Below are 12104 nucleotides of genomic sequence, written 5' to 3'. Positions count from 1 at the left end.
AAGGGATTGTGTTAAAAAATGCTTTAGTTGCCTCACATTTTTATGCAATCTTTTTGTTCAACCCACTGAATTAAAGCTGAAAGTCTGCACTTCAACTGCATCTGAGTTGTTTCATTTAAAATTCTTTGTGGTAATGTACAGAACCAAAATTAGAATAGTAGTCTATGTCCAAATATTTATTGACCTAACTGTACATACTTTATTGCATTTCGTCATGAAAGTGATATCAAGTATAAATCTAAAAATTCTAAATTTGCCAAGAGTTGGAATATCATACATTTAATGTGTTCTGTGTGGTGATCTAGTGCTGGTTGCAGCTGCTGTCGGGTCCAAGAAGCTCATAGCGATTAAACACTGGGATGATGTTTACGACGGTCTGCTTTAATAATAAAGTAAACTACGAGGTTAAAGTGGACATTTTGAGATTAAAGTCGAAATTTCCACTTTAATCACAAAATACACATTTTCACTATGTCCTTAACAGCGCTGTGCATTATGTTGCTATTGTGAAGTTGAAAAAAAAAAAAAAGCACAAAAGATGGTAAGTCAGACTTTTAAAATGTATCGTGTCATTACGATTGGGAATATGTGACGCTTGAATATAAAAGCACCACGAATGCATCTGTATGTCCGCATTTTGCTTCGCCACATCAAACCATTCATCAAACAACGAAGCGCGCACATCGATCACGTAGGATCCACATAGAGGCTTGCTGTCACATGTAGATAGTAAACAGACACTCTGCCGTCACGTTCCAACTTCTGGCACACTGCGCACCCGACTTTTTGCTGGCACTGCAACTCGTGCACGCGTCGTTAATTTCTGAGGACCTGCTCAGAGGATGCATCAAATGAACGCTGGGAACGCATGGCAGCCATGATGTGTGTGTGTATGTGTTCTGAGCCTGAAGTATAAACGAGTCCTCAGAAGTCTACCATCGACCGCATCCTGGCACTGAGGGCTCTCATGGAGCGCAAACACGAATATCGGCAGTGTTTCTTTGCAGCATTTGTCAATTTTACAAAGCGTTCAATGCTTGTATGGACTGGGTGTTGGACAAGGTCGTGGGGTCCAGCAGCTGTGGGGCATCTGTTGGTGAAGAAAGATTCTCGGATCTTGACATTGCTGACGATGCTGTGATCTTCGCGGAGTCAATGGGAGCTCTGATCAGGGCGCTCGAGAGACTGAGCGAGGTGTCAGTGTCTGGGCTTGCGAGTGTCCTGGATAAAAACCAGAGAAGCGTGCTCTCCCGAGCTACCACGAGAGAGTGTTGAACTTGTTGAGAGGTTTACTGACTCTTCCTGTAAAGTCTGCAGACGGATTGGGAGAGCGTTTGGGGGTGGGGGGGGGTTCATGAAGTTGCTGGAAAAGGGTGTGTGGTGCGCCCGATATCTCTGCAAAAGGACGAAGGTCCAAGTCTTTAGAGTCCTGGGGCCTCATGCATAACGCGGTGTGCAGAATTCACACTATAACATGGCATGGGCACTAAAGCGGAAATGTGCTAATGCACAAAAAAATCAAGATGAATAAATCTGTGCATTCGCCAACTTCCACGTTCTTCCGCTCCATAAATCCCGGTCACCATGAAAAGTAACGCACATGCATGTGCCTGCTGTCCCCTCCCAGACTCCTCCCAGAATTACACCTCTTTGAATATGCAAATCAATGTAAATAGCCCTTAAGTTCTGTTGATCGATTGACATAGCGTGTTGAAGAAACTCAAAAGCTCAAGTTCACAAAGTCGCACAGTGCCCGGAATAAAAAAGTTGTCACATATCAAAGTCGGCGTGAAAAGGCGAGTCATAGCCCACCGTCTGAGTGTCATATGAAAGCTTATTAGGGTACAGAGGAAAAAAAAGGCACACAGTGAGGGGAAAAAAGCACGAAATGTCAACTTTAATCTCCAAATTTCCACTTTAATCATGTAGTTTATTTTGTTATTAAAGTAGAATATCATAAACTTCATCTTAAAATCTTTTAATTTACTAGTTTCTCAGATCCCATCGTAACTAAAGTAGCACGTTAAATGCTTTGTTTTGTATTTGATCTTCTGTGTGCTCTATGTGTGAGAATCACTACGTGCTTCCGGGGTTTCTCTTCTTCCGACAGGACACAGAATCTATTACATTTGTAATATTACAGCTCTCTGAATAATTAAAATACTGAGATGTATACCTGATATCATTTACATGATGGTAGGTGTTAAAGCATGTTATTAAACATGGGAACACGGTGGCGCAGTGATTGTTCATGTCTCATGCAAGATGCTTGCTGCGCCATGCATGACCTTCGATGAAATACTTTATTGTAGCAGTACTGTCTCTTTCAAATGCACTAACCCCGAATTCCTGTCCTTATTTTTTTTTCTCCAAATACCCAATCACCACACAATCAGCTCTGTAATAGACGTTAAGCCATCTGAAAGCTTAGAACGCTGATTCTTCAAAACTTTTAAGGAACATTGAAATATCTTCATAGTACTTGTTAAATTATTCTATCCATCTGTCCTTCCAGTGTCATGCCAGCACCAGCAAGAATACAGTGTGAGGCAGGAACAATCCGTGAACAGAGTGCCAGCGATTAGCTCTCGCTGCAGCACCCTGTCCTCACATGTTTAATTAACAATATAGATTATTTAAATGAAGTTAAACTTTTATCTGTTTAATAAACACATTTTACTGCATTTCATCTTAAAAATGATATCGTCATCATATGTAAATACGCGCTTTATAAAGTGGCTCAGGTTGCGCAATATTATAACTATCGCAAGTTTATAGTGAGGTAAGTTTATATGAAAACTTTTCTGAACACGCATGAGGTAATTGTACTTGTAAGTACAAAATATTCTACAAGGAGCACTTGGACTGATTGAGTGAATTTATAGTTCTTGGGATGAAAACTTTTTCTGAACCGCAAGGTCAGTACAGGAAAGGTGCTCGATTGTTGAAAATGGAAGGAGAAGCATTTGCCATGTGAGCAGTTCAAATAGAAAGCATGGCTGAGGCAGTGTGTGCTAGATGCTGTATACTGAGAATTCTCTTTCTGATCAGCTGCTGTACAGCTGTGATTCCCCAATCAGATACAGTGATATATACTCCGAGTGGTGCAGTGAGAGTAATATGGAAAAAGATGATCCACTGTGGCAACCCCTAACCATTCAGACGATTCTGTAGACCATTATATTGTTACAGGTTAATTACAATCCGATGCGTTAAACTAATAAACAATATGCGGTTAATTTCAGTGTATTTATAAAGCTGTGTCAGGGATGTGGATCTTAAAAAAATGAAAGGGTAACCACACAGGAACAGTAGCACTGCTTTGACACTGGATGCCGCCAGTCTACCGTGGAAATGTGTGTGGCTTTACACCAAGTTTATGTTTTATATATTGCGTTATGAACTTGGAAACGTTCTTACGCAACATTTTTGTGCGTACACACCATTTATACATGAAGCCCCAGGTCTTTCCTGTCTTGCTATATGGTCGCCCACGTAACACCTGGCTGAAGCAGATTGAGGGTCATTTCTGGAGGGACTGGACCGTGTGTCTGCCTGTTGCTAACCGGGATCCAGAGTTGTTTCGCCGTGTAGTGGGTGTGACAATGCACCGTACCAGTGCATGCTCCCTAACTTGACTTGATAGAGGAAAATGTGTCCTAGAATAAACTGGCATGGGGCAAATTGAAGAATGAATTTCAGTTTTGAGTAAAATGCAAGGAAATTTGCATATTGGAACTATAATAACTATGTATAGGTTAGAAAAAATTAGTAACCACATGCAGTACTCGAGCAACTTTTCAAATAGTGTTGTAAGGGTATATGTTGTTCCTTCTTAAAACATCCTAACTTTGGTAAAATTGCATTTTGTATCTCAGAAAGGACAATGCAAGAGTGGCTTGATATTTGAGCTTCAGAAGTATTTAATATGGAGGGTTGTTTTAAGGGTCTTTGTGATGAAAGTACAGCCATTTTGTTTTTAAAACTAATGATTGTGTATACTAGATATACAAGTCACCTGAAAAAGAGGTCAGGGTTAGTTTTGTAGCAGTCTTCAGTTTAATTAATGGCAAGCTGAGACTACTAACAAATATACCAGTCGATTCCTTTTTTTAATCAACCCAGATACCCTTCATACTGCCCAAGTAAAAAAAAAAAATCTGGGGGGAACACTGCATAGCATATTAAGAGTGCACTTCAAACCTCATTCCTCTCATCTTCTTCACTTCTCTTGTTTTTAATAATTGGAAGCAGGATTTATTAACCTTTTTATAACAATAGAAGTGCATGTTAATGTTTGATTGTCCATCTGTTAGCCAGCTGCAGTGTATTTATTAAATAAGTTAAAGTAAATAAAGCAGATTATTGACGGAGACTAACAAAGACCTTCCATGTATTTCCATGAGAGTCAGGAAGCAGAGGGTAATGGTACAAGGAACCTTATCAGAATTGGCTGATGTTGAGAGTGTTGGTCCCCAGGGGTCAGTGCTAGGGCTGCTGCTGTATCTTATATATAAACATCTAGGCGTGGACTTGTGTGTGTCTATCTGTCCGGCCTGGAAGTGTGAGGCTACAGCATGAAGCTCAAAGACTCGGCAAGGCTGCCCCAGATTAATAAGTTGGAAGAAGAAAGAAGAACAAGGCTACAGCAAGAAGCTGAAAGAAAACAACTCCATTGCCAAAGTGAAATCGGCGAGTCCATTTTGCCAAAATTTCATTGCAGCAACTCAAAATCGTACTCAGTACTTTGTATGGCGTCAACGTGCTTGCATGCATGCCTGACAACGTCGGGGTGTGCTCCTAATGAGATGACAGATGGTGTATTGAGGGGATCTTCTCTCAGATCTGGACCAGGACATCACTGAGCTCCTGTGTAGTCTGAGGTGCAACCTGGCGGCATCTGAAGTGAAACATAATGTCCCAGAAGTGTTCTGTTGGATCTAGGTCAGGCAAGCTTGAGGGCCAGTCAATGGTATCAATTCCTCCATCCTGCAGGAACTGCCTGCATACTCTCGCCGCATGAGGCTGGGCATTGTCGTGAACCAGGGGGAACCCAGGACCCACTGCACTAACGTAGGGTCTGACAGTGTATCCAAGGATTTCATCCCGATACCTAGTGGCAGTCAAGGTGCCGTTGTCTAGCCTGTAGCGGTCTGTGCATTCCTCCATGGATATGCATCCCCAGACCATCACTGACCCATCACCAAACCGGTATGCTGAAAGATGTTACAGGCAGCATAACGTTCTCCATGGCTTCTCCAGAACCTGCTTTCATCTGTGAAAAGCACAGGGCACCAGTGGTGGACCTTCCAGTTCTGGTATTCTATGGAAAATGCCAATTAAGCTCCACAGTGCTGCGCATTGAGCCCAGGGCCCGCTAGAGGACTTTGGGCCCTTAGACCACCCTCATGAAGTCGGTTTCTGATTGTTTGGTCAGAGACATTCACAGCAGTGGCCTAATAAAGATCATTTTATAGGGCTCTGGAATATTTTGACGTAAGTATTTAGGGGTAAAGAAACTAAATGCCCCAAAATCTCAAACTTCTTGATATGGTAGAAAAAAGAAAACTAGCTGACATTTGTTTTAGTTGATATTGATTAATATTACGCTGAGAGCGTGCTTTTTATGTAAATGAAGGATTTAGCAGAAGTGATTTGATTGGCCACTTGAATACCACCACAGTTGGGTGCCCGCACATGAATTGTTAAAAATGAGATCCAACTCTGCTAAAGAGATCTGTTTGTTAAATTACCCAAGGGCCTATGCAGGTCTTAATTGTCCTTGTACAGTGGCATTTAAATTTCTAATGGAAAAGTACACTGCACTCTGCACTCCTCGTGCTTCAGGTTAACACAACAGTGTAACATATAGTTTATAGGCACTTAAGTATATACACTTCAAACACTGCTTTGTATATTCATTTACATCTTCAGACTTTAAATAAGATCTACATTGAACTGATTAAAAAACACGAAAAGAAATATTGTACTTGAGTAAATGGCATAAACAAAAGAATATCATAAACATATAATAATCATATACCAAAAATTCTCATTATTCCTACTGACTGTTTCAGTTCAGAAGGATACACTTGCCTGTAAAGTTATTTTGCAATAACCATCAAAAAAACCCAAATCGCTAGGAAAATCAGGAATTGATCTTAATGCAGGATTGTTTTACTCTTAGGTAATTTTGTTTAGCATATTAAAGAGTAAGCAGCTCAAGTGACATAATCATTTTTATATTACTAATTTGAATTACAACATTTTGGATCAAATTAGTTAGGTTTCTCTTTTCAGTTGGAACACTGGTAGATGAAATGACTTGCTCATGGTCACACATTGTCAGTAGCAGGATCTAAACCCACAACCTCAGTTTGAAAACCTAGGTCCAAAGCTTTAACTGCTACACCACATTGTTTTCCAATAACGGTAGCCTTTTGTAATAAAAATAAAAAAAAAATTAAAAATAAATTAAAAAATGCAAATATTAGACACAGGAAAACGGTTGCGCAGTAATTCTGCTACACCAAGTGAAATTTCACCAAACTATGCTGAGTAGCATAGCTAGTTTCCAGTATAAATTTTATTGTATGATCATTTGAAGTGATCTCTCCTTACCTTCATATTGATATAAAATGGGATATTATCAGGACTTTTTGTAGCAATAATTACTAATTTGCATTTTTCTTTTTTCTTTAAGAATGTCATGGTTGTGAGCTGTGTGTATCCTTCTTCAGAGTAAGTCAAATTTTATATTTTCTTCCATTAAACATGATCATGCCATTACTAGAATCATTTAAATTAAAATCCATGTTTTGATGTATTAGTGTTTATTTGCATTTCAGTATGTACATTTGGTAAATTTGGATGCTATGCACTTAAACTGATTAATTGTGAAAAGTATCCTCCTGAGCAGTAGTTAATAAAAATTAAGTGGATAACCTCCCAGAGGTAAACGCAACTACTAAGAAGGTACTGAGGGATTTGGAAATCGTAGGAGAAGTGCTGCTCAGATTAAATAAGATGAAATCAAACAAATCACCAGGCCCAGATAATATTTATCCTCGTGTTCTTAAGGAGGCTAGTGAGTACATATATAAACCCTTGACACATTTTTAGGAAGAGATTCAGAAGGACTGGAAAATGGCAAATATCATCCCATTATATAAAAAGGGTGACAGGGCAGATCCAAGCAACTATAGGCCAGTAAGGTTAACATGCATCACAAGAAAATTCATAGAAGGAATTTTTAAGGATAAGATTGAGCAACACATGGTAAGGACAGGAGTTATTCTGAACAGTCAGCATGGGTTCAAAAGAGGGAGGTCATGTTTTACTAACATGTTGGAATTATTTGAGGTTGCAACATAAGCATACGATCAAAGTGGAGCTTATGATATAATTTATTTGGACTTTCAGAAAGCATTTGATAAGGTACCACATGAGAGGTTGGGCATCAAGTTAAAAGAAATGGGAGTTCAGGGTGATGTTTTTAAAGGGGTGCAGAATTGGCTCAGACACAGGAAGCAGAGGGTGATGGTGCGAGGAACCTCATCAGAACTGGCCGATGTTAAGAGTGGTGTTCCACAGGGGTCAGTGCTAGGGCCGCTGCTATTTTTAATATATATAAATGATTTAGATAGGAATATAAGTAACAAGCTGGTTAAGTTTGCAGATGATACCAAGATAGGTGGATTAGCAGATAATTTGGAATCTATTATATCATTACAGAAGGACTTGGATAGCATACAGGCTTGGGCAGATTTGTGGCAGGTGAAATTTTAATGTCAGTAAATGTAAAGTATTACACATAGGAAGTAAAAATGTTAGGTTTGAATACACAATGGGCGGTCGGAAAATCGAGAGTACACCTTATGAGAAGGATTTAGGAGTCATAGTGGACTCTAAGCTATCAACTTCCCAACAGTGTTCAGAAGCCATTAAGGAGGCTAACAGAATGTTAGGTTATATAGCACGATGTGTGGAGTACAAGTCCAAGGAGGTTATGCTCAACCTTTATAATGCACTGGTGTGGCCTCATCTTGAGTACTGTATGCAGTTTTGGTCTCCAGGCTACAAAAAGGACTACAGGGGCTGAATTATGAGGAAAGATTAAAAGAGCTAAGGTTTTACAGTTTAAGCAAAAGAAGATTAAGAGGTGAAATGATTGAAGTGTTTAAAATTATGAAGGGAATTAGTACAGTGGATCGAGACTGTTATTTTAAAATGAGTTCATCAAGAACACGGGGACACAGTTGGAAACTTGTTAAGGGTAAATTTCACACAAACATTAGGAAGTTTTTCTTTACACAAAGAACGATAGACACTTGGAATAAGCTACTAAGTAGTGTGGTAGATAGTAAGACGTTAGGGACTTTCAAAACTCGACTTAATGTTTTCTTGGAGGAAACAAGTGGATAGGACTAGCTGGCTTTGTTGGCTGAATGGCCTGTTCTCGTCTAGAGTGTTCTGGTGTTCTAATGTTCTAAAATGTTTTTCTCAGTAAAAGTAGTTTTATATCAGTCACTGGAATCATTTTGCTTAGTTCACCCATTTTTTTTTCTTCTACTACCTGAAACGTAAGAAATAAAAAAAGAGTAATTTCTCAACCAAAATGAGTCCAAATTGCTTTCCTGCGCTTTATTCATTGTCACCATCCTTAAAATTGAACCATTTTCTACCATTGGTAACAGCCATGAAGGGATCTTGTGATCCACCTTACTAACAAGGTCACTTATTAAATGCCCTTTAATCAAGTAGTTCCCTGATACTTACATCGTAGATCTTTTTAATGGACAATACTTTTTGCGTGGAACAGGCTATAAGATAGGTCAAAGTTGTTCAAAGACTGACCCCTTTTTTTTTTTTATATATATATTATATATAAATATAAATAATGTAGTAACTGTTGGTTGGTATTTCTGCTGCTCTGGTACTAAAACATTTAATGATAAAGGAAAGAGGTTAATTGTTTTTAGTATTTAAATTGTGTAAAACCAATATACCACCACAGGGAAGCATAATTTTTTACTCACATAAATGGGGCTGAACTGTTATTTTAAACCAGTAAGAGGTTTACTTTCATGCAATCTTGTATAGCTGTTGTCTGTTGGCAATTACCAAAATTTAAAAAGTGTACAGATGAGTTCCTCTTGGAGTCGTCACTTTGGATTACCTCTACATCTGCCTAAAGTGGAGGAATATAATGAGCTATAGAAGTGTTTTTCTCACTTGAAATCTTACAATCCAGGCCATCTCCACACTCCTTGGCACATCAGCCTGAGTTCTATCACAGTCATACAGCTGACCTTTTTAATGACGACTCTTGCATACATAATATATCTTTTCAGCAGGTACACATTATATGGACTGCTAAATCATACATACATGCCTGTAATGCATATTTCAAATCCATACATAATCACTTTTGATTAATTAAGCACTTTATATGCATGTATTACTTTAGTCCCTGCACCTGACCCCCTCCTCTGGTCCGCCACCCAGGTGTGCGCCTGTCCACCGTTGCAAATGTTGTGAAGTTGGTGCCATCTGTATTTTATAAGTTGTAGCTTTTGAGTCTACTTGTAGTTCACAAAAGGAGTTACTGGAAGTACGAAATGTTTAATTCTAATGATCTTTAAATATTCTCTTATTATATTTTTTATTTGGATTACGCTTTCAATAACAGTAACTTAAAATATGCTCCTTTTTTTAAAATTATTATTAACAAGGGAAACTTTTAGATCAAATCGGTTAGGTTAAAGTTTAAAAAAAAAAAAAAAACCCTTGGGAAAGGCAGAACAAGAGTGTGGAGCAGCAGACAGGATTTAACTAAATTGAATTTTTTCCCCTTCAGCAATAATAAAACACACTAGCCAACCCGCGTACCATACGCCACATAATCAGGCTGGTTTTTTGATGATTTTTAAGCACAGGGAGAAAATTAACATTTGAAAAATCGGTAATGTAATAAATCAGCAAGAAAAGCAACATTGTAACAATGCACGGAACAAACCAGCACACAATCGTCCGTGACAGAAAACTGGCGGACCGCCATCGCGCCTTCTCCTTCCAGACGGAGGGATGGGGTGGACGGCGCTCAGGCGGGGAGGGTGGAACGGGAGGAGAGGAGGACGACGTCCATTCCACTCCCTCCGTGTAAAACAGTTTGCTATGGTGCTCGCAGTCGTGTGTCGTAAGCGAAAACTCGTTTTTTAAAGTCTGCTTACTTCATTGTGTTTTAACCTCAGTTGTAAAAGATTGTTTTAAGGATCCCATGGGATACCCCTCGCAAACCGTTTTACACGCTGCATATGGTGATTCACCTTCGCGAGATACATGCCTCTGTGAACAGTCAACATGGCTCGGAGGTGCATGTGGCCTATACGACAGACGAATATAAATGACGCCGTTTTTTCTGTGTCGTCGCGTCAGAGTTGGTGGGCATGGCTCTGCGAGTTGTCGTCGTATCCAATGGTCTTGGAGTTGGTGGGCGTGGCTCCTTCCTGCGTGCGCCATAGTTGTCTTACTTGTTGGCGGCTTAGTGAATCCACACACCTTTCGGCGTGCTTTCCATTGGTGTCTTGCCTTAGTGAATTATATATATAGATTTTTGCATTTGTTTTAGGAATGTGTGTCAAGCCAGCAGCCTTGAAAAGACATGTGTTGGTTGAGGTAGCTAAGTATGCTTTCCTGAAATGCTGTTTAAAATAGCAACTTTAAAGCCCTTATAATGAAAGAGAAAAAAATTACAGTTATTATGTTTAATGTGAAAGGACACCAGAGCTTTAGATTGCTATGATGATTAGTGATCTCTGATTCAAGAGTGAAACAAAACAATACTTCTAATGTGCTGGAGAAGGTTTTAGAATGTGGTGTTAGTACACCTGTTCTCCAAAATGCAGAGCAGTGTGGTAGAAAAATCTGTTTTATAAATGCCAATACAAACTAACAATTAAAAATTATAAAGATGAATATTTTGGTAATGTACACAACATGCAAAACACAAAAGTATTGCAGCATAGGAGTAATGCAAAGCCGAAATTAGTGCAGTGTTTTTTTTTTTTCTTCTTTTTCAAATCTTTTACAATCGAATGTCAGTGTTTACCTTCAAATAAGATTTTTTTTAATGTAGAATTATATTCTGATACTGATGTTCATTCTTTGGCAGCCCTATGCTGGGTTTCTTTTTAGGATTCTTAAACCATCTGACAAATGTTCATGCATATTACCTTACTAACAGTTAAAGCTGAAATCTAACTGTTCAGGTGAAATTTGTCAAGGGTAATTTTTAGCAAGAATGGAAAAAGTTGAATGCACTTTTTGAAACTGATTGGCTAACAAATTAATAATCTAAATTATAAACTGTCAGCCTTGAGTCCTCACAGTCCAGTTTGCTTTAAATACAGATAAGAATGATTGTATTTGTTCAGAGTTCTAGGCAGTATCAAATGAAAATGTATTTTAACTAAATTACACAAATGTGAATCTATAAAGGAGTGCTTAAAAATGATATGTAACATACTGTCTTTTAGGCAAGTGGGTTTTAGGGAGGTTGAATTTTTTTATATCTTCACTACAAATCACATTATGTAATAATTAACTCTAGAGGAACAACTTCCTTTACTTGTAACACAGAGAAGTTCAATCATTTGGATGACCCACATTATATTCAAAGTTAAGACATAGGGAGGGCCTGGGAGTTTGAAAGATTAGATAATGACAATAAATGTTTCTCATTTGTGAGATGCACTAATGCTGAAACATTCAAGAAAACTTTAAATTTCCTGATTGAGCTAATGTGGTAAAGAAATAATCCAAGGTTGAACCCAGCAAGGTAGCACTTTATTAGAATTTGTGTATTCAGAGATTCAAGTACATTGACTTTAGACAGATATCTGTCATACAACTCTGCTGCAGTTTGGTTTATAGAATATCGAAAAAAGACATTACCTTTGCTTGATGGTTAGCAGAAGCTACACATATCTCATGCCCAAGGTTATAACAACATTTATTTATATAGCACATTTTCATACAAAAATGTAGCTCAAAGTGCTTTACATAATGAAGAATAGAAAAATAAAAGACACAGTAAGAAAATA

General features: G+C 38.5%; 1 protein-coding gene across 1 annotated transcript in view; it reads left to right on the top strand.

Annotated features, from left to right (window-relative positions):
- The window catches only part of LOC120540225 (serine/threonine-protein phosphatase 4 regulatory subunit 2-like), a 138518-nt gene that overhangs the window by 100866 nt on the left and 25548 nt on the right, over positions 1-12104 (top strand). The window contains exon 5 of the mRNA XM_039770789.1: positions 6704-6741. Within this exon, the coding sequence (XP_039626723.1) occupies positions 6704-6741 (38 nt within the window). The remainder of the gene's footprint in view (positions 1-6703; positions 6742-12104) is intronic.

Source organism: Polypterus senegalus, chromosome 12 (genome assembly GCF_016835505.1).
Source record: "Polypterus senegalus isolate Bchr_013 chromosome 12, ASM1683550v1, whole genome shotgun sequence".
Taxonomy (NCBI): domain Eukaryota; kingdom Metazoa; phylum Chordata; class Cladistia; order Polypteriformes; family Polypteridae; genus Polypterus; species Polypterus senegalus.
The sequence above is the reverse complement of the archived record's forward strand: the minus strand, read 5'-3'. Positions and strand labels throughout refer to the sequence as shown.